General features: G+C 47.0%; 1 protein-coding gene across 1 annotated transcript; it reads right to left on the bottom strand.

Annotated features, from left to right (window-relative positions):
• Positions 1-214: 214 nt before the first annotated feature.
• PM20D1 (peptidase M20 domain containing 1) lies at positions 215-21660 on the bottom strand. The gene is made up of 13 exons (XM_081492062.1): positions 21395-21660; positions 19003-19089; positions 17242-17474; positions 16484-16570; positions 15227-15360; positions 14712-14831; positions 13831-13906; positions 13404-13465; positions 13089-13167; positions 11107-11178; positions 5338-5506; positions 2131-2230; positions 215-946 (listed from the first exon to the last, which is right to left on the bottom strand). Exons 1-13 carry the CDS (start codon positions 21561-21563, stop codon positions 823-825), a joined length of 1512 nt encoding a protein of 503 aa, XP_081348188.1. The 5' UTR covers positions 21564-21660; the 3' UTR covers positions 215-822.
• Positions 21661-22070: the final 410 nt, after the last annotated feature.

The raw sequence follows: 22070 nt of genomic DNA, 5'->3' as shown, positions 1-22070 counted from the left end.
CAGTGAAATGTTTCCGCAGATTAGTGCCTCCTGGGGTGGGACGGCAGCAGCAGGTGGCAGGAACAGGGCAGGGGAGGGAGCAAAACCAGGGAGCCCTTGGGAGGAGCCCAAGGACAGAGGTTTTCTTCTCCAGGCTCCAGCCTCTAGAACCAGGAGGTCTGGGGTTCCCCCAAAGCCCTCTGCCTCACTTTCACCCCCAGTGACCAGACGGTGCTGCACAGACCATTTTATTTGACCAACTGTTGCGGTAATTATGGTAGTAACTTAGTTTAAGTCCTGCTCCAGGTGTAGAATAAATGGGAGGAGAAGAGGTGAGAGGCAGGGGCAGGAGGGGAGAGATGAAGAGCCAGATAAGCAATCCAAGAAGGGGGGGAGGGGAAGGAAAGGAAGTTATGGCAAGAACAAATTTATAAGCCGAGGAAAAGGCAGCCTAACAAGTGTGCCTTAAATTAAACACTTTTAAAAGGTAAAATCTGGTTGATATTTTTCAAATCTGTGTTTGCTCAGTTAGGCCTTAACAAGGAGCAGTGAAATCACCAGTGCAAGGCAGACAAGCCAGATACCTTCTATTGTAAGAGGGAAAAGAAGGCAATAACTGATGGTGAACCGAGGAGCTGTCTGGAGGGAGGGAGAAGCCGGGTTCCTGCTGGTCCTCCCCTTCTTCCTGGCCTTGTTCCTCTTTGAGTTTAGGAGTGACCAAGGCAGGTGAGTGAGGTCATTATAACAAGATTTTTGACCAAACGTTTCATCAACCCTGGCTTTCCCCCTTGGGTTAGTCCTGGTCCAGCATCAGGCATCCCCAATCCAGCTGGTCCCCCAACCTCACAGTTCGTGCAGGTGAGGAACTGGCCCCAGGTCTGTGTCACCATTCTGGATAAACTCGAAGATGAATTTCACCTGGGTCTCGTAGGCTTGGACTGAGATCTTCTCATTGATTCCATGGATGCTGAGGGAGAGAAATTTTGGGGGGAGAGGCCATTGCTTTAGTGCAAATGTTATTACAGAGCACCCTACGCCCCCTAAAGCCACTGGCCTTTGACCCTCCAGGGGTAGGAATTGGGCAAGGTGGGAGCAGCCATTTGGAAGAAGTGACATTTCATATGACAGGTTGGTCACCTCTCCAGGATCTAGGTCCATGGCAAAGTACAGTGGGAGCAGATGATAGTCCTGGGGAGTGCAAATCACCTCCTGCTCGGGAATCTATTTAATAACTTCTCCTCTGAGGGGAAGTTATCTTTTAATTCTCTCTCTAAGGCTGGAGTCCCAGCTAGACTTCTCCCTATGCCAGCCACCCCTTTCCACATTATTAGGATCACAAGTGGGTGGGAACACAGGCTACCTATGGGGTTCTCTGCTTCACATAAAATTTCATTGCCAGATGCCCACAGCCTGCCTCCACACAACACAACCAAAGTGCACATGTAACCTCAAAGATGAAAGGAAATAAAGAATAGCTACTCCCACCTAAACTCATTAAAAAACCAACGAACCCCCTCCCCATGATATGTGTTCTTAAGTCCATATTCAAATATATATTCAAACAACTTGACTTATGATGAGGAAATCAGAGCTGGGTATGGTAAGGAGCAGAGAGGTAAATGGAAATCATGCCCCTATATCCCAGGACTAAAAATTTGCTGAAGAACCCACAAAGTAGTAGTTCACACACAGGAGTTGAAACTGGTGAATATATTTTAGATTCCCAAGGTATGTTTTGAGAATTCAAAGCATGAGTTCATCTTTGACCTCAAATGTGTCTGCAGCTCACTAAGTGGAAGTTGAGAATTCTGGAGTACCCACTTTTGGGGGAAATGAGATCCAGAGGGGAGGGCTTCTCTCAAAGGAAGGAAGAGGTGGGACTCAAGGGTCCTAATTCTACCAGGTTCTTTCCAGTCATCTGATTATCTCCATCCCTGAAAAATAGTCACCAATTCCACCAAATTCTGGTGAGTGGCAAGACTCTGGCACTGAGAAAAGCTGGCCAGTTGGGCTCTGGCAGTATGTTTTAGTTTGTACAAATCCCAGGTTTTCCCCATTCTGTGGACTGTCAGGAGAATGAAATGGGAAAGGGACAGGTCAGATGTATCTCCTGTCTCCACCAAGCTGTCCAAACCTGTTCCACTAACTCACCTACTGAAGCCCTGAGGCTGTAGGTAGACGGGGTTGAATCGGTAGATGCCGGTGGTAAGATTCAGATAGTGTCTGCTGTCTGTGTTGCCAATACAAGTACCTAGAAAGGAAGAATCCAGAGAAATGGAGCTTTATGTAAGCAGCCAAGCCAAGGAAGTGGTGGCACATAGGCTACCTGGAAAATTGGGACCCTTGTGTCACCACAGAAGACGTCTGGATCTTCCTTAGGAAACTGCAGCCATGGATTTTTGTCCTTCAGCCTACCCATTTTCAAAACCTTTCTAAGATACCATTTCAGCCAGGAACATGGAGTCACCTCCCAAGGGCATTAGAGAGACATCCCTTACATGGTCCAAGGCTAAGTGCCCTCTCTCCATGATGACCATGGAGGCCAATGGCTTCATTTCATACCCATGGCCAGGTTATTCTATCAATAGAAATCTAAATATCCAGAAATCTAAGCACTATTTCTTTATTGCCCAACCTTGTGTATCACTCAGGTCAGAAACAAATACTCTCTGGGGGAATTTTACTGCTATAGATGGCGATCCTCTTAAAGTAGAACGTGCTGTGCTGCTGTGCTTAGTCACAGTTGTGTACGACTGTTTGCGACCCATGGACTGTAGCCCACCAGGCTCCTCTCTCCATGGGGGTTCTCCAGGCAAGAATAAAAGTACAACATAATTTCTGGTTATTCCTGTCTTCTGAAGGAGGACTCTATCTTCCCAGAGTCAAAATTCAGGTCTGGATAGTCCCAGGATACTCTCTAGTGTCCCACTCTCTTGAAGCTGGGGCTGGGACTCCTCCCCATTATGAATGTTCTTTGAAAAAAGACTCTCTAGATTATCAGTTAACGTGTGGTGGGATGAATTTGAGATGGTAATTTGTGTTTTATTTTGATTGAGTTAGTGCTTTTATTCTAGAAATGTATCCCATTTTTAAGTACTTTCAGGCAGAACAGATTTATCATGAAGCTATTAAGCTTATGCATAAAGATCCCACAAGTACAGGTGTGTTTTTTTTTGAGTTCATGACAGGGTCATAGCTCTGTGTTCATGTAGTTGGATAGGTATTTTTAATAATTTAAAAGTGACAGAAAATTTTCAAAAATACAATTGGCTATTGCTTTATAGCAAACTTGGGATGATGCATTTACATTTTTACATTGCATTTACATTTTTTTTGAGTATCCTTTTTAAAATTGAAGTATAGTTGATTTACAGTGTTGTGCTAGTTTCAGGTGGACAGCAAAGTGACCCAGCTATCCATGTTCAGATATACCTGTTCTTTTTCAGATTCTTTTCCATCATAGATTATGCAAGATATTGAATACAGTTCCCTGTGCTATACAGTAGGTCCCCACTGTTTATCTACTTAATATAAAATAGTGTATATCTGTTGATCCCAAACTCCCAATTTATCCTACCCAACACCTTTCCCACTTGATGACCACAAGTTTGTGTTCCATGTCTTTGAGTCTATTTCTGTTCTGCAAGTAAATTCATTTATATCATTGTCCTAGATTTCACACGAGTGATACCATATGGTATTTGCTGTTCTCTGTCTGATTTGCTTCACTTAGTATGATAACCTCTAGGTCCATTGTTCTACTTTCCACTCCTGGTTTCAAATGGGTCCCTTCACAATTCCTGGCTTTGGAGATTTCTGCCAGTTGGTGTCTGCCTATCTTTATTCTGTAAAAACCTAACTGTGTTGATGAGATTCTCGCAGGTGCCCCACAAGGGAGAGGGAAAGGTAGGGAGCCTTTGAGGCCAAGAGAGGAGAACCTGGGAGTATGAAAGCCAGGGTTCCTAGATGGTAGGGACCCAGGTCCTGCTCTGTGGCAGGAGTCCAAGGAGGTAGGAAATCTCAGAGGGTATGTTCAAGGGGAGATCTTGGGTCTGGAGATCTCACTCTCCAGACACATCAAGGAATCAGAGGAAATCTGCAACCTGAAGTGACCCTGCGGGCAGGATAACGGATGTCTCAGAGGTAACCACAAGGACTGATGACCACAGACTAAGGGATCCTGATGCTATGCTGTTGCATAAGACCCTGAGGCCTGATTCAAGGTGGGAGTGGTGGGTGTGCTTGGAGGCTTCAATAATGCCTGAGGGTGAATTTCTGAGAAATGGGTCGGATTTCAGTTAATTAAAAACTAAGACTGCTTTTTTTTTGTTTTTCAATACCCCAGGAGTTTATGGTTGTAGAATTTCACTATAATATCTTTAAGGTCCATGCCTAACAGGTCCTAAGAATTAGCTTAGAAAAGTGGGAGACTTCATGATTGAACGTAGATAAAAGCAAAGTGAACACAGGTCTTCACATTAGAGCATCTTTTCCTCACATTACAGACCAGAAATTTTCAAACTGTGGTCAACCATCAGCTGGTGTCAGAATCCCCTGGGATATTTGTTAAAAAGGCAAATTTCAGGGTCCTCTCCAGAGTTAATATACCTGAATCTTTGGGAGTTCGTCCAGGTAATATGCATTTCAATAAGTGCGCTAGGTGATCCTCTTGTCCTCTTAAATTTGTGAACCACTATCTTTTCACTTTCATGCACTGGAGAAGGAAATGGCAACCTACTCCAGTATTCTTGCCTGGAGAATCCCAGGGACAAAGGAGCCCGGTGGGCTGCTGTCTATGGGGTCGCACAGAGTCGGACACGACTAAAGCGACTCAGCAGCAGCAGCAGCATCTATACAGCATAGATTTGGAAGGTATGCTGGAAGACTGGGGAAAGGGCATAGAGGCACTGCTACTGGGAGAGGTGAAGGGGGTTAATTCCAATGGTACAGCCAGGAGAAGTTCCTGGGCTGCAAATTCTGAGCTCTGTTGTTGAGCTGTTATCCTAGAATGGATCAGAACCAGACTGCATGGGTGGAACTCAATCCGTTCTGTGGCTCCTCCAGAGGAAGGGGAATCTGAGCCAATCCTCTCCTCCAGGCCAGAGTGGCTAGCCTAGGTTAAGCAAGGACCCAGGCTTGGCTGACCTAATTTATTATTTCTGATCCTTTCCTGTTTGCTTTCTCACTTCCACTTGGAGGGGAAAATACAGTTCCAGTCCCATCAGGAGAGGAAGCAGCCAGCTGTTTCCAGGCTGAACAGCTGGGGTGGGGGTGGGGCAGTGGATATCAGATAGGATATAGTTCCAGCACCACCTCCCCGCCCCCAGCCCCCCAAGCCACAGCTGATGAAGTCATTACCTGGGGCAACAATATTGACTTCCGGGAAGACAGATTGTATGGTCTGGCGGAGCAGCTGGTAACCTAAGGCCTGATCATCAGACGGGCTGACGGGCAGGGGGTCAAAGGCATCCAACACGTGGAACTGGACCCTGTCATCAGCCACAATGTCCTTGGCTAGTTTTAGGACCTTGAGAGAGGAAACAAAAAAAGTCTGATTTCTTATTGATCTGCTATTCAAATACTGTATGAATTTATACAGTCCTGATTTCTCTCCAGCAAGGCAGAGCCTTTACAGGGGAGACTCATTTTAGCTCTGAGACCTCAATTTCAGCCTACTAGTTGTAGGAGATAGAAAGGCTGTTCTTCCTGGAAATCTACAGGGTGGTAGATTTAGGTTAGATGTTTGGGAGGCTTGCCTTATAGCCATGAGGCAGGCGGGGAACTGGAAAGTCAGGATATTGGGTAATTTCCCTTAGGCTGAGAACCATGGGCTAGGTAAAAATGTAGAAGAGACAGCACAGTGGAAATCTCAACCATCTCGAGGCAGGGGGATAGATGTGATGACCTCACTTCAGCCTGGGAGAGTCTCAGACAGGTGGTGACAGGTCATACACTTTCTTCCTTCTCTGGGCATCCCTGCTTCCTGTTTGTAACCATCTGCACTGGGGCCAGGAAGATGAGCTCAACAGACAAAAGTTAGAAGTTGGGGGGCTAGTATTCAAGTTTTCTCTCCGAGGCTCCTTTCCTCAGGAAGGAACATGAGGAAGCTTCTAGAAATTTCAGTCTGAAGTGACTAAAGCTGAACTCAGCAAAAGTCCTGGTCCCAGGCAGGATGTAGACCAGACCCTGAGGATCAGATCACTTGAAGCTGTGTGGTAATGGATGAGGATGCTGATAGTCTAGCCCCACAAACCCACCCAGCCAGCTAGGGAAAGCTCCAGCACCAGTAAGCACTTGCTTTAGGACGGTCTCTGCCCTAGAAAGGGGAGTGTCTGTCTCATAACTGGGGGGCATTATCTTGAGAGGACCTCTTTTAGGTCAGTGAAAGGTCTGGAAAGGAAATGAGGGTTCCTTATTCTGACTTAGAAACCATCATTTGAGCCAAAGCAAATTCTGTGCTGTTGGACTGAGGGGAGGGGCAATTCACTTGTCAGAGCTTATTTTCACTCCAGCACAGATGTCTCAAATACTCTGATACAAGAATGAATATATAGTCTGGATATGTTCTCGACCCACTGGAAGGCTCCTAAAGTCATGCCCAGAAGTGTCTGCTGTGCCCTGCCCCACATTACTTAAAGATTCCTGCCTCCAGAAACTGAAGAAGACACACAGATTGGACCTCAATGAGCAGGTGGCTCAGCGATAAAGGCTCTGCCTGGCAATGCAGGAGACACGTGATTCCTGGGTGGGGAAGATCCCCTGGAGGAGGAAATGGCAACCCACTCCAGTACTCTTGCCTGGAGAATCCCATGGACAGAGGAGTCTGGCAGGCTACAGTCCATGGAGTTGCAAAGAGTGGGACACGACTGAGCACACACGCCTGCAATGAGCACTACAGAGCCCAGGTTTCCCACCAGCTGCTAGGCTAGGTCCTGACTCAAAGGCCTCATTTCTTTATGTCTAGTACAAAGAATATGAAAGGTATGCAGTGAATGTTGCATATATACATTTTAAAAGATGTAAAACAATAATAATAAAAAAAATAACAGGAGTTGTCTCATTAAGGAATTTGCCCAAGGTTTATACAGTTAGTATTGCTGGGCTGGGTATCTGACTTCACAAGGATGGTGTTTCCAAAGTACCTACAGGTTGAAATGGCGTCGAGTAGAGCCAGAAAGAGGACGGTGTTCATTTAAGATGGATTTCTTAGTGGTATGAATTTTCAGCCAGAATTTGAAGGAAGGATATGAGAATGATGGAGAAGAGGCAAGAGACAGTCTGAGCATGGAGAGGGGTATGCACAAAAACTCAGCTCTGTGCTTCGTGGAGCCACTCCCAGCTGTGTGACACTCAGCGAGCTCTTTAGCCTTTGTGTCTCAGCTCGCTCATCTGTTAACAGAAGGATACTAGTAGCACCTACCTGGTAAGGTGGTTGTTACCATGACTGGATGTGTGTAATATGCTTAGGCTGATCCTGGCACTCAATGTATGTTAGCTATTATTTGCCTGTTTAGAAGGGAGGGACCACTCTGGGCAATAATCAGAGGCACAAGGGTGGGACTAAGAGGAGGGATTCATCAATGGTAGTGGGGACCTCAAAGGTAGAGCACATTGATTCCTCATTTCTCTGAGCTCCTACAGTCCTTATTACCACATTATGTTGTTTTCTATTTTAGGCAAAGCTGTATTTTCTTCTTGAGTGAATAAGTTCAAAGGCAAGGACAATGGGTACTTAAAAACTTAACTCTTTAGAGTTAGCAAGACCCGCTTCCATCCTACTGTAAGACTGGTCATCAAAACAACCACGACAGGCTGTCATTGGCTTGTGCTTCAATATTTCCAGTGGCAGAAAGCTCACCATCATGTGTTTTAATCCATTTCATCCTTGAACAACTCTGTGATGAGCATCTTCTTAATTATGAACTGAGGTACAGCTTCCTGTAGCATCGAACCTACTCATACCTCTTTTTGTTTATTTTTAAAATATTCTATATAGTACACAGGATAATATATCAATAGTACTAGAGCCATTAGCAGGATTTCACCTCTGTTGAGAATCGAGGCCTGTGCTCTTGCTGCCTGAATGCTGTTCCCAGGTCTTTGCTCCTTCTTGGGTTTCGGTGTAAATGCCTCATGAGAGAGGACTGTGTGTGTGCTTAGTCATTTAGTCATGTATGACTCTTTGCGACCCCATAGACTGTAGCCTGCCAGGCTCCTCTGTTCATGGAATTTTTGAGGCAAGAATACTGGAGTGGGTTGCCATTTTCCTCTTCCAGGGGACCTTTCTGACCCAGGAATTGAACCTGCCTCTCCTGTGACTCCTGCATTGCAGGCAGATTCTTAACCTGCTGAGCCATCGGGGAAGCCCCTAAGAGAGGACTGACCACAGATACAAAGCTGCTCACTGCCCCCCCCCGTGCCCCTTTACAACCATTTTGTGACACATTGTCCTATGATTTTCTTTGTGGTGCCTACTTCTTCCATGTGTTCATGTATTTGATTATTTACACCCACTAGCATGTAAACATCTTTAGAATGGGAATCTTGGCCTGTTCACTATTTTTCCCAAGTGCTTGGAAGAATGTCTAGCCCACAGCAGCCACTCAATAAACACTTGGTGGATGAATAAATGAAGGCAGACAGGAATTTTCTGTAAAACACTCTAGATAAGTGGACATTCAGCCTCTGAGAAGCTCACTATCATGCAAGGTGCCATATTCCAAAACTCTGCTTTAAGTGGGGGCTCCCAGAAACATCTCCCAGTGGCCTTATTTCTACCCCTTGAGGGCCACACAGAACAAACCTTCCTTTCCACGTGGCAGTCTGTTAGGTTTCTGAAGGCTCTTGTTCCTCACAGATGGGGCTGGAGACCTATCTCTTGGGTTGGCCAAAAAGTTCATTCAGATTTTTCCCATAAAATCTTACAGGTGAGACCAGGTAAAGATGGGCTCAGAGGGCTCAGAGGGCCATTTAGAATTGGGGCACGAGGAAGAGGCACTACCAGGACGAAGAGGCCCTGTGTGCTTCTGGGATGACGGAGACTTTCCATTCCCCACTGGGACAGGGGAGCGGGGTGGGCCTAGGGAGCCCAGAGATCTTATCAGATCGGCAGGGAAGGAAGGCCACTGCGGCAGGGGACTGGAGAGGAGGGCAAAGTGCCAGAACCTGGGGAGATGAAAGCCCCAGCTGGTGGAAAACAGCCCTCGGAAAGGGCATGGAGCTGGAATGAGGCTGGAAAAAAACTGGTGGAAAGAAGCTCAGTGAGGGGAATTCAGTGATTTCCTGGCCCCATGAGCCCCCAGGGAGAGGACAAAGTTGGCACTGGATGAAAAGCAGCAGAGCCCAGGGCTTACACTGTCCCAGTTCCCTGCCAATGCTGGGTGACTCTGGGCAGGCTGTCAACTTGTCTCCCTGCAATGCAGGCATGCCCCGCACCCTGTGTGAGGACACACAACATCCTCCATGGGAAAGGCCCCAGGAAGAAAGGACCACAGAAATCTAAGTGTGACAGACCCTTGATGATCCACCAGGAAGATCACCAGGGAACACCACCTGCCCCTTACCTTGCTTAATCCTGGAATATAATACTCATCTCATAGTTGTCAGGTTGGTTTTTTTGATCACTTTCAGAAGGACCAGATTTACCTTCTGAATTCCTTTTAGCTCAACCTGATGTTTAAATAAGCTGGTCTTTCCTAGAGATGTCAAACGTTCTGTATATTTCTTCTCACCCTTTAGCTTCCAGCTCAGATATCACGTAGGGAAGTCTTGCCTGACCCGTGGACAGATTCTCATTCCTTGTTAAATTCTTCGATAGCAGCAGCCCCCTTTCCTCATAGCATTCATTATGGTTGGCAATTACACATTCATTTTTCTAACTTTTAAATTGATGTTCACAGCAGAGCATCTCAAGTCTGTCTGCAACCTCTTCTCTCCAAGGGGTTACACACCCTTCCCATGGGATTTTATTGGCTCTAGAGGTTTCAATTAATAATACTCCAGCCTCTGTCTCTATTATCTCTTCAGATCTAAGGTATTTATAATTGTCTATTAATATATTAGAAGCCTCTCAAATGTCTAAACCATTATATTTCTCTGAGAACTTGCTTTCTTCTTGAATTTCCAATCTTGATTAAAGGCACTGGCACCTGGCAACTAACATCACACACTGCATCCTGATGAACCCACCTCTCACACCTCTGGTGGGTACCTACTCTACCCCATGACCATGGCCTCGATTAAGACCTCCATACCCACTGCCTGAGATGTTGCAACAATTTAATTGTTTCTTACTTCAAGACTTCCTCAGGATCGCCACTAGCACTGTCTCCCTAAAAGAGAATCTGAGTCTATCACAGCCTTGCTTGAAGACCTCTGACATTTGTCCACAGATTAGAGCCCAAACTCCTTGGCATGGCACACAAAGCCTTGATCCCCAAACTATCAATACAACTCCATTTTCACCTTCCATTACTTCTCCCCAAATTATCCTACTCTTCAGATTTCGTTTTCCTTGTACCCTGAATGTCTTACTTCTAGCCAGGTCCTATTTGTCCTTTGAGTCCTTTTCTAGTGGTCGGAAAAGACTCTCTTGATTCTTAGAGGTAGCATCAGCCCCTTTTTTGGCTCAGGTTCTATGGTAATTTGTTTGTCCCTAATTGTTATAATCCTAGCATAGTGTGATGTCTAAAAGAACAGACTCTGGAACTAGTCCTGGATGTATAATACTGGGCATGTTACTTAGCTGCTGTGTGGACCTGTGCCTCCATTTTCCCTGTTAAATGAGGATAATACATTCCCTACTTCACAGAATGGTTGCAGGGGTTAAATGAGCATATGTATACCTGAGAACAGTGCCAAGAACACAGCAAGCCCACTATCTGTGTTGCTACTATTATCATTTCCTATTTATCATTAATTATTATCATTCATTTCCCACCCCCAGACTCCAAGTTCCCTGAAGCCAGAGATCTCCTATCCTAGCCAAGCACCTGGCACATAGGAAGCCTTTGAAAAATCATTGAACAAATGAGCCCCTGGGCCAGCCCTGGAACTGCAGCTCCACCCTGTCCCAACAGACACACTTCAGGGGTGCTGACCCAGTCATCGGGAACACATGGTACGTACCTCCTGAACAGTCTGTGCAGGGTGAATTCGGAAGTTGATGATGGCCTCGGCCACAGGGGGGATGATGTTCTCCTGGAGAGAGAACCACAAACCTTGGCCTGAACTGACCTCTAGTCCCCCACTCCTGGCCTCTGCCCAGGGAAAGCCAGCTACCACCAGTAGAGGGACAGGAAGCTGATCTGACTGAAAAATTCAAGGCTTAATATTTTTAGTCAGCCACTATCTTCTCTGGGCCCTTGACGTGTGGTTATGTTCAATGCTAGAGGTGTGTCTCTGCTTCAGGCCAGAACTTCATGTTTCTTGGTCCTGGAGGGGGTCACAGAGAGCTGCGCAGAGCAAGACTGCTTGCTCTGGGATTGCCAGGACAGCTTTATTTTGGCCTCTACAATGCTGCTGGTGGTCTTCTGTGTGGGCTCTTTCCCAGGGTGCCTAGGACAATGCTGCAGTGATCAGTGTCGGTTCTTACTCAGGAGGGGCACCCCAGGGCCTCTGAGGCCCCATTAAGGCCCTGAGGGTGTAGTGATTTTCCATATCCTACTGTGAAATTTGTTCTCTGTCTGATGAGGAAAAACTGAGGACTAATTAGAAACGAAGGTTAAGTTATGGAGGGAATTTTTCCTCAGAGCCCATGAGAGAGGAGATTCCCCAATTGTGTATCTTTCTTTGAACTGCTATGGTGCAAAAAAGCACCAGACTAGGAACAGGAGAACTGGGCTGATACAAACTGGCTGTGTGATTTTTGGATATGACAACCTCTTTGTGTCTCTGTCTCTCAAATGGCTCCTCCTCTGTTAGGAGGACCAAATGGAAAAACAAATGTGAAAGTATTCTGGACAGATAAAAACACCATTCAAATGCAAGGACATAGTACACAGTACTATTATTTTGGTGAATTCTCTAGGCAGCTGGTGAAAACAGCTCAGGTCTGGCTGACATGCCAAACACACCAGCCAGTCACAGCAGAAATGAATTCTGAGGCACCATTCACTTATTCTCAACCTGGGCTGCACATTAGCAGAGCCCCACAAGGCCACACTGGGTGAATGATCCTCCTTGAAGTTGTGCTAGTGGCACTGGTAGAAACTGGAATGGTCTAACTCCTTTCAAGATTTCAGAAAAGCCTCAGCCCCGGTGAGCTAGTGTGGCTAGTTCAAACAGAAAAGCTCCTTAGTGGCTGGTCCAACTGAAAGTAGAACGATTTGCTGAAAAGTAGTTCTTGGAAAAAACTTTATCAAAGTATTGGTTCACCTGAAGCTTATTTCTATAAAAGTAAACCTTGGGAGTTCCCCGGTGGTCCAGTGCCTGCACTCTCACTGCCAAGGGCCAGGGTTCAATCCCTGCTCAGGGAACTAGGAGCCCACAAGCCAAAAAAGTAAATCTTGTATAGAATTTATATTTTTGAAGGCCACTCAAAATTTACTGTATTTTGGAGAATGACAATGTATGTATTTTAAGGCTGTATACATCACAAATGTTACAGATTTTTAAAATAGTAGGTGAGTTTCTCTCCTGCAACTCAGGGAAAACATATTAATCACTTATTAAATTTGTGAGGTGAATAAATCTTTCAAAACATGAGGAAGAATAATAAAAAGGTGGTAAAGAGGTTGGGAATCTTTAGCCTACATGAGCAAAATGCTAGATGAATATAGTACATGTTAAATGAGTATAGGTCACAAAAATTAACTCCCAAATAACGTCTCTTCACATCAGCATAATGGTTATGTTTTTGAAGGGGTATAGTCCCAAAGAACCTGAGGGGGCCCCCTGAAACACACATACATGAAACTTGGCCAGCAACTTCACAGAGTTTGCAGATGTCAGTTAGAACCCTTGCTCCTGAGGTTTACCCATCTGATGACATAGGACAATTCAGCACTGAGCCTTCCTACTATTCAAACTGTAACCAGAGCAGGAAGGAGAAGCCAAGAAAATAAAGCCAAGGGATGCAAGGGTGTGTGGGAGGAATCAGGTGGGGTTACCTTGACCCCTGCATTGAACATGGTGAGCGCCGTGGTGGTCCTGACCAGCGTATTGGTTAAGTAATTCCTCTCCATCAACCTAAGGCAAAAAGACTAAGGTCAGACACTGTCTACTGGAAAGAGAGGGTTGTAGGATACCTGCTTTCCTGAACCTTGGAGATCTTTAAGACTAGGAGGGATGTCCTGTGTACCAGTTAGTTGTAGTGTCTGGTGGCTGAGGGATGGTTAGTCAGGGCTGGTTAAGCCAAAGAGAGGAGATGGGGAAGTGGGTAGGTTTGGGGTGGGGATGTGAGGAATGGAAAGATAAAACTTTACCTGCTTACAAGGGGCCGAAATAGCCACAGGTTGTTCAAGACTATATTGGTAGGGAAGGGAAACTGAAAGGGAAAGCAACAGGTCAGAGGATTTCAGAGGGATCAGCAGAACAGGGTCACTGTCTGGAACCTGGGCCTCTCCTTACTTTAGCTCTGCCTCGAGGGCCCTTGGCAGTAGCCTCAAGGGTGAGTGGGAGCCACCTCCCTCAGAGTGGCTGGTGTTGGGTCTCAGGTTCTCAGCCTGAGCACCAACAGCCCCAGTGAACAAGCTGGGTCCCTGTGTTTTGCCCCAGCCAGCAGCTGGAAATAGGTGAGAATGGGCAGAGCACTGGTCAGCAGTCGGGCCCCTTTATTACTCTAAAGGCAACTTCTCCACCACCCTTTCTGCCCCTTCCACAGCTGACCAGAGCCTGTGAGACTCCTCACACCTCATTTGCCAGTTGCTCCAGTGCCATCCTCAACGGCCCACCTCCAAACATGTTCGGCATTGGTGTCTGCTCCAGTCTGGAAGAGAAATGGAACTCTCAAGACTCACCCAACTCAGTCTAAGATCAGCAGTCCAAGGAGAAGATGGGAGACAGGACATTTCCACAGGCCTGGCCAGGAGGTCTCCTGCTCACTTCCCCATCACCTCCACCGTTCCAGATTTCCAAGCACAAGTGGGGCTACTCCTACTCCACTTACAGGAGCTGTCCCCGAATGCCAAGTCTGAAATAGCGCACCCCAGTCTCATTGCACCTACCACACTGTAGCAAAGTCGTCAGCCTCTTCCACTAACTGTTGGGTTCCTGGAGGAAAGGGACTGTCTGTTTCTTCCACCACCGCATGCCCATTACTGGACACGAAGTCTCAAGCATGGTAGATAGTTAAATATTTAGCTGAAAGAATATAGCTTTTCTTCCTACTCTGCAAGAAAACCAGCCAGAGGTAAGCTCTGCTGTTACAAACCCTGCTGTCCTCACCCACAGACAGCAGCCTTTGCTTATCTTGAAGTCATTTGCCGGGCAAGTGGAGAATTTAGACGGTTCTTTTTCAGCTTGTGATCTATAATTTTTGGCCTGGACTTTGGACTATTCCGGCTACCTAACCTAGCTTTTGTCTGCAGGCCCTTGCTTGCCTTATGGATAGGTCCTTTTCTGACCTATAACCCTTGCCTGGGTACTGCTAGCTCTGTCCTCCCTGTAGCCTCCATCATGGCTTCTCAGCCCAGCATCAGGACAGGAAGCTTAGCCTCCTCAACTCAAAGTGGGAAAGTGCCAGATCTTCTAGCCAGAGTCTGGTCGGGGTAGCAGGGCCGGGAATTGCTTACCGGCTGACCGCGGCTGCGAGAATGCCTATGCTTGTTTCTTTTGGAGGAGCTGAAGAGTGGCCTGGAGTCATGTTGACTTGCAGCATGAGGTTAATTGCGCCCTTCTCGGAAACTGAAACCCTGTAAGAGAGGATCCGAGAGGGCCCTCCTGACCTCTTCCCACCCTGAATGACCCCTTTGGCCCCCAGGCCCATCTGTACAGTGGTCTTGTAAGCCAGGAGGTCTGTTTCATACTGCTTAACGATTTTTACTTTAGAAGAAATAGGGAAAGGTGAGCTCAGACTTGGTCAAAGCTCGGGGTGATTAAAGCAAGTGCGTGCCTGTGTATATGCTCAGTCGTGTCCGATGCTTTGTGACCACATCGACTGTAGCCCACTAGGCTCCTCTGTCCACGGGATTTTCCAGGCAAGAATCCTGGAGCGGGTTGATTAAAGCAAGAGGAGTAGGCTTATCGATAACCAGACTGAGGTTGGCTCCCACCTCTTCTGAGGTGGTGGATGGGGTGCTATACTCACATGGCAAAGGGCTTGTTGAGGTTGGGAAAGAAACCATCCAAGATGAAGCTCCCCTCATCCACCACGAAGGCTAGCTGGACGCCCCTTGCCTGTAGCAGGGCTGAGATCTTCTGAGCCCCGTTTATCCCTGATACCTGTAGATAATGAACCCAGAGCCACAGTCCTCCTCAGCCAGACCTCCAGAGATAGCTCACAGAGACCCACTCAGCATAGCTGGGCACTCCAGAGCCTCCCCATCCAGGCTCCTTCATGGGGGACAGGGCCCTCAACAATCCTGCCTCATGGAATCTGGAATGTCAGAGCCGGAAGGGCCCCACCCCCTCATTTCCCAAATGAAGAAACTGGGACCCAGAATGTGAAGTGATTTGCCCAAGGTCAAAGTAAGTGGCATCATTGGAAACAAAACACATTCATTCATCTGCCTGTTATCTCTCTTCCCATCACACTGGTGTTTCTCAAGGTATAGTTGATGGACTACGTGCCTGCTGCAGATGTTACCAGGGAGTTTGTTAAACATTCAGATCTGTGAATATCACTGAGTGAAAGAAGCAAATCTGAAAAGACTACATTCTGTATAGTCCCAACTATATAACGTTCTAGACAAGACAAAATTATGGAGATAGTCAAAAATCAGTGGTTGCCAGGGTCTGGGGAAGGAGAGAGGGATGATGGGCAGAACACAGAGGTTTCTTAAAGCAGTGAAAATACTCTGTATGATACCATAATGATACACCATTATAACGTACAACACCAAGAGTGAACCCTAATGTAAACAATAGCTTTGGGTGACTATGATGTGTCTGTGTAGGTTCATCAGTTGTCACAAATGTATGACTCTGGTGGGAGACTTTGATATTGGGTCAGGCTGTCCATGTGTGTGGGTTGGAGAAGAAAGGAAATCTCTGTATCTTCTCATTTTTGCCCTGAACCTAAAACTGCTCTTAAAAATAAAAAAAAAACAAAAAACAAACGTCGGATCTATGGCACAGAGCCCAGGCATCTACATTTTGGTCAAAGTCCTTAGATATTTCTGGTGACATATGCACAGTGTGTGTGTACTCAGTCATGTCCAACTCTTTGCAGCCCCCTGGACTGTGACCCGCCAGGCTCCCCGTCCATGGAATTTTCCAGGCAAGAAGACACATTCACAGAGAAGTTGGCGAACTGTGCAGCCAGGGAGCAAACCAGACCACAGTGAAGCATACTCCCTCTCCCAGGAGGGGACCCAGAGATAGGTTTAGGATGAAGGCATTCTACCTCCTCATCATGGCCCAGAGCAATGAAGAAAGATCTTCGGGGGATGTAGTTTCTGATCAGCAGAAGCTCCAAGGCCTGCAGGATTGCCTGGGGGACAGAAGGACAATGGAAGAAGAGAAAGGCTTATTATCTAAGTGGTGGTACCAAGGCATCAGAGATATTCAGCAGCTGGCAACAGGGCTAGGATATGATGGATTCCTTTTAGAGAGAACACATTAAAATGGCCCCAGGGAATGGAATGGAGGGAAACAGTGGGTATATGCATGGTCAATCACTCAGTTCTGTCTGGCTCTTTGTGACCACAGACTGTAGCCCACCAGGCTCCTCTGTCAATGGGATTTTCCCGGCAAGAATACTGGAGTGGATTGCCATTTCCTCTTTCGGGGGATCTTCCTGACCCAGGGATTGAACCTGCAACTCCTGCATCTCCTGCATTGACAGGTGGATTCTTTACCACTGAGCCACCTGGGAATTTCTTTAGGGAAACAGAGCTCACATAAAACCATTCCCACCTGGAGAAAAGCATAAATTTATCAATGTCAGAACTGAAAGGGTACCTGGGATCATCTACTCTGATCCCTATTTCACAGTTGAGAAATCAGGACCCAGAGAAGTGACCATCTGATGACTGGAACTCAGATCTCCTGGAAGCAAGGTTTTCTCTCCCAGAACCTCCCACCTCCCGGGGGTTAGCGGAGCACTCCCACCCTGGATGGATCTTCAGGACTCTAAGGCAGAGGGAGCACAGCATTTCAGACCATAAGAGAGTTCTTGTTGTCCAATGTGCCTCGACCGTAGATGAAGCCATCACGCTCCAACCCAGAGAAGGGGGGCACGTCCCAGCCTTTGTCCGGGGCAGGCACCACGTCAATGTGAGCGAGGAGCATGTAGGGCTGCATGCTGGGGTCTGAGCCTTGGATAGTGAACAGGTGGCTGTAATTTCCTATGACCTCATGCCGGATAAAGCTGGTGTGGAACACAGTAGGAAAGACTAGAAGCAAAGAGAGGTAAAGCAATGAGAGAAAGCCAGATTCAACAGTTGCCTTTGCTTTTCTTACTACTTAATTCTCCCTGCCTTTTTCCTCCTCTTTAAAACAGGCAGCCTCCTTTAGGAAGCCCACCAGGACAAAGCTAGTCTGATTCCTGATTAGCCCAGACAATCTCTGAAATATCTCTTCCTCATATTATAATGTGCTATTACTGTGTAATAACATGCATATCAAGACCGCATCATTTATGACAGATAAGAGCTCAAGATCTGGACTGACCTGACCTCTAATGTTGTCACAAATACAAGTTACAGAGTGATGCAGACTAGGATTACATTAGATTTTAAATATAATAGGCCCCAGTATCCAAATTATTTGGAACCAAACGTGACCCTTATCTATGTATATTAAAAAAATCAGAGATATTTTTCCTTTGCAAAACAATACTCCTAATGTTTGTGTTATATGGAGATAAAAGATGATCCTGTCGAGCACATGGCCATTCTTCCGTGTTCAAGTGTTCTCAGGGTCAACTATGCTCGTTACAGATAGGTAATAACACAGGTGGCTTTAGATACATGGGAGAAAGAACTTTGATCTCCCTTTGTGCTGTGTTGGAAGAATCCATACATGCCTCTGTGGATAACTGAAAACAAGCAAGCAGGCAAACAAACAAAAAACTGAAGAAGAATATATTTTCTTTCTTGTCAGCCTGCTTATCTAGTCTACTATTACTGGACATTTCTTTCCCAATTTTTATTTCCTATTTAGTGAAGACTTTGAGCCTGGCCACTGGGGATTGATCCCAGATTCCCACCCCACCCCTACCACCCATCCCAGAGTGTTAGAGAAGGGACTGCTTGCTGTGCTGTGCCAGCCTCTCCCACTCCTGATGACTTGAGAGGGGGCTGTTTTTTATTTGATTTAGTAAAGTGGACTCACTACTCTGCATGAGATTTTTCTATGGGGAGGCGGAGCGCCAAGCCTCCTTTTTCCCCTTGACCCATCCTTTAGCTCATGGGCAGTGGGGTGAGAAGAGAGCAATTATGTGATAGTTTACAGTTTTTGACTGCCTAGCACCTCAGACACGTGTTAGTAATGAATCTGGAGCAGGGCCTGGGTAGGTGGAGTGTGCCTGTGTGTAGGCTGTAGGTGTGTGTGTGGAGGTAAGGAGGGGAGGAACATGTGGTGCAGTTCTGAAAACTTGCAAATGAAGAAGGAATTCCCAGTCCTATCCTTTTATTTTATTGACTGACGTTAAAGGGCAAAAATTAACAGGGTTCAAACTCCAACCCAATGGCTATGTGCCTTGGTTCTTCAAAGGGTAAATCTAGTCTCTACTCTGTGTCTGCTCTAACTCCTGAACTCTCCCTTCTATCCCTCCCCCCTGTATACAAACATGTCCAAAGAGGCCCAAGCACATTAGGTTGCCCTCTGGTCACTCACAAGATAAACTTCTTTATCACTTTGTAAAAGCACTGTGTCTCCAGTGCTACCTCTCCTACCCCTTTCCCACAGTTTGTGGCTGACCTTTACGAATGTATTCTCCAAACTCAGCCAGGGCTGTTGTGTTGAGCTCCTTGGGGCTGAAAGACACTGTTGGAATCTGGATGGCACCTGTTGGAGTCAGAGATGGAAGATGATAACAACCACTGATTTTTCCACAGCCCTGTGTACATAAAAAGTTCTCTTGCACTCATTATCTTATTGTGGAGGGCAAAACAATCATTCCAGGTAGGCATTGTTGTTTTCCCTAATTCAAAGGTGAGGAAACAAGCTTAGAAGCATTAGGTGAGTTGCTCAGGATTGTCCAGAAACCAGCAGTAGAACTGGGATTTAAACTCAAGTCCTTTGTTTAGGCTAATATGGTTTTTAAAGGAAGATAAAGTCCAAGACAGGATGGGGTGGCGGAGGTCAGACAGGAGTGAATTTTGTATCCTGATCCTAAGTGGGAAGCTGCTATAAATTGCTGCTAAGGCCTCACTCTGCCTCTGAAACCACCACCCTTTGATGAATCCAAGGAGCCCACTGTCCTGAGTCTCTTTGCGAACAAAGCTTTGTATCTTTTTGTGTACAGTGAGTGTGTGAAAGTCTCTCAGTTGTGTCTGACTCTCTGTGATCCCGTGGACTATACAGTCCATGGACTTCTCCAGTCCAGAATACTGGAGTGGGTAGCATTTCCCTTCTCTAGGGGATCTTCCCAACCCAGGGATTGACCCCAGGTCTCCCACATTGCAGGCAGATTCTTTACCAGTTGGCCACAAGGGAAGCCACAAGGGAAGTACTCTTTGTGTACAGAGAGTAGGCTTATTCCTCATAGACTGGTTAATCCAGAGTGTCACTGATCTTAGCCCAGGTCAGCTTTGGGGGCACATGATGCATGGGAATGGGGGATATTTAGAAGCTCCTAAACAAGCTCCTTTGTCATAAACGATCTAATCCACTCTACCCAGAAGTCCAGTCCTTGAGTTGCCACTAGGTTCATTCCTTGGTGAAGGTTTTATATTCTTAAAGAGTTCCACTGTCAAATGCAAACAGTAGGGGGTGGGGGTGGGGGTGGTGTCATGAGATAATTTGATTAGATGGCTATCTAAAAAATGGAACAAAAGCACCCAGAGCAGCTTGTTGCTAAGAATCAACCCTGCATCATAGCCTACCACAAAGGTGGGGAAGCCAAGGTTCGAAAAGACTAAACGAACTGCCTATGTGAGATTGAGAGGCAGACTCAAGATCTGAACTCAGATGTTTTGCCCTCGGCTTGGGGTTCTAAGTCATGGTGCTATGAGGTCCGCATTTTAGTTTCTTATCTAGCTTTTGCTTTCTTTTGTGCAAAGAGACTCTGGTGAGTGGCTGCCCAATGCCTTTCAGAGAACTCTTTACACTAGGATGCTTTGGGAAAGCCCTGCTCTGCCTCCCAGGCCTATCACTTCAGCACAAAACAGTTTATATTTAACAACAAGGGCTAGCTTTTGCATTTGCCTGCACATTTATTTAGGCAGTTTCTTTTAATCCATTACTTAATGGAAGGGAAAAGACTGAAGATAAGCCCAACGGTGAGGAAGGATCTCATTGTTTTCATTGTTGTTTATTCCCTAAGTCGTGTCTTGACTCTTTTGCGACCCCATGGACTGAAGCCTGCAGCCTGTCAGGTTCCTCTGTCCATGCGATTTCCCAGGCAAGAGTACTGGAGTGGGTTGTCATTTCCTTCTCCAAATGATCTTCCCGACCTAGGGATTGAACCTGTCTTTTGCATCCTTTCACTGTTGAGCCACCACCTCTTTTCTCCTGGATAATGCAGACTGAGAAGGTAAGTAAGTTTTTAGCTAGGTTTGAGGTCTAGGGGAAAGACGTCCTTTAATTGGTAGAGGAAATTAGGAACATCTCACACATCAGCAACAGCCCCATACTTCTTTATGGAGCCATCTAGAACCCGCAGGATCCTACAGGCAATAGAGGCCGTCACCCAGTGCTTACTCCAAGATGTAGGGTCCTGGGGAAGATGGTTCAGTTAACCTAAACTTCAGTTTCCCTCATCTGTTCATAAGGTTCAGATAGTTTAGTCTTAAGAGACTTAATAAGTGAAGACTACCAAAGGTTAAAGGCTGTAATGCTCCAGGCAAGCGGAGGTGGGCGTGGGGGTGGGGTGGGGTGGATGACAGCCTGGTCAACCCGGGCGAAGTTGAAGCTTCCAGGGTAGGCAAGGAACGCCCTGAAGTCCCCAGAAGGCAGGTCTAGGAGCAGAGTGGGGTCCCCAGAGGCCGGAAATGAGGCTGGGGCTTGGTGGTGGGGTGTTGGTGGTGGGGTGTTGCGGAGCTCAAGCTCGAGGGGCGGACCTCTGCGGCGGGGGAAGGGAGTCATGGGTTGGCCCGAGGAGACAGGGACCTTTATCTGAAAATAAGCGTTGAAGGGGACTCGGATTCACCTTTCAGCGCTTCCTTCATGGCGATGCGCTGCTCTTGGCTGAACTGAGAAGGGATTCGCTGCTCCCTTTGACGCTCCGTGCCCCGCAGGCCCTTCGATCTGGAGACGGCGGCGATACCTACGAGCAGCGCAGACAGCGAGGCCAGCAGGCAGACGGACGGGCGAGCCATGCTCCTCTCACGTCCTCGCTGCCAGCCGGCGGCTGGAGTTTGGACCTAAAAGCACAGACTGAGTTCTTCCCCCTGTCACTGCTCCAGTTCCCGCAACAGCCTTAGCCCCGCCCCATTCCCAGGGCTGGCCAGTCGCCGCTCTCCTGGAGAGGCAGGCCCACCAATCCACGGGCGGCCCCGCCCCAGGCCCGCAAGGCCTTTCGGGGCTTGTGGCCTCTCGCAGGGTAGCGGGTCGCTGTGGAGCTGAGCTATAGTGGGGAACCGGGTTAGTTAACCGGCAGGTCTTGCGTGCGTGTCACCTTCTGCTTTGACATACTAGTCAATCCCTTTCTTCGTGACAACAAATCAGATAAAAGGGGGAAGAGGCAGTAAATGAACCAAGCTTATCAGACCTTGATCTTCTTCTCGCTTCCTCTGAAGCTTAGGGTTTGACCGTTCTCCTAGGTTCCTTGAGGGAAGCTCTCCAACCCTCGGCTCGGTTTCATTTGTCCATGGACATTGTTCTAG

The sequence above is a fragment of the Giraffa tippelskirchi genome, chromosome 5, assembly GCF_054371585.1.
Source record: "Giraffa tippelskirchi isolate mGirTip1 chromosome 5, T2T-mGirTip1v1.2.pri, whole genome shotgun sequence".
Classification (NCBI taxonomy): Eukaryota; Metazoa; Chordata; class Mammalia; order Artiodactyla; family Giraffidae; genus Giraffa; species Giraffa tippelskirchi.
The sequence above is the reverse complement of the archived record's forward strand: the minus strand, read 5'-3'. Positions and strand labels throughout refer to the sequence as shown.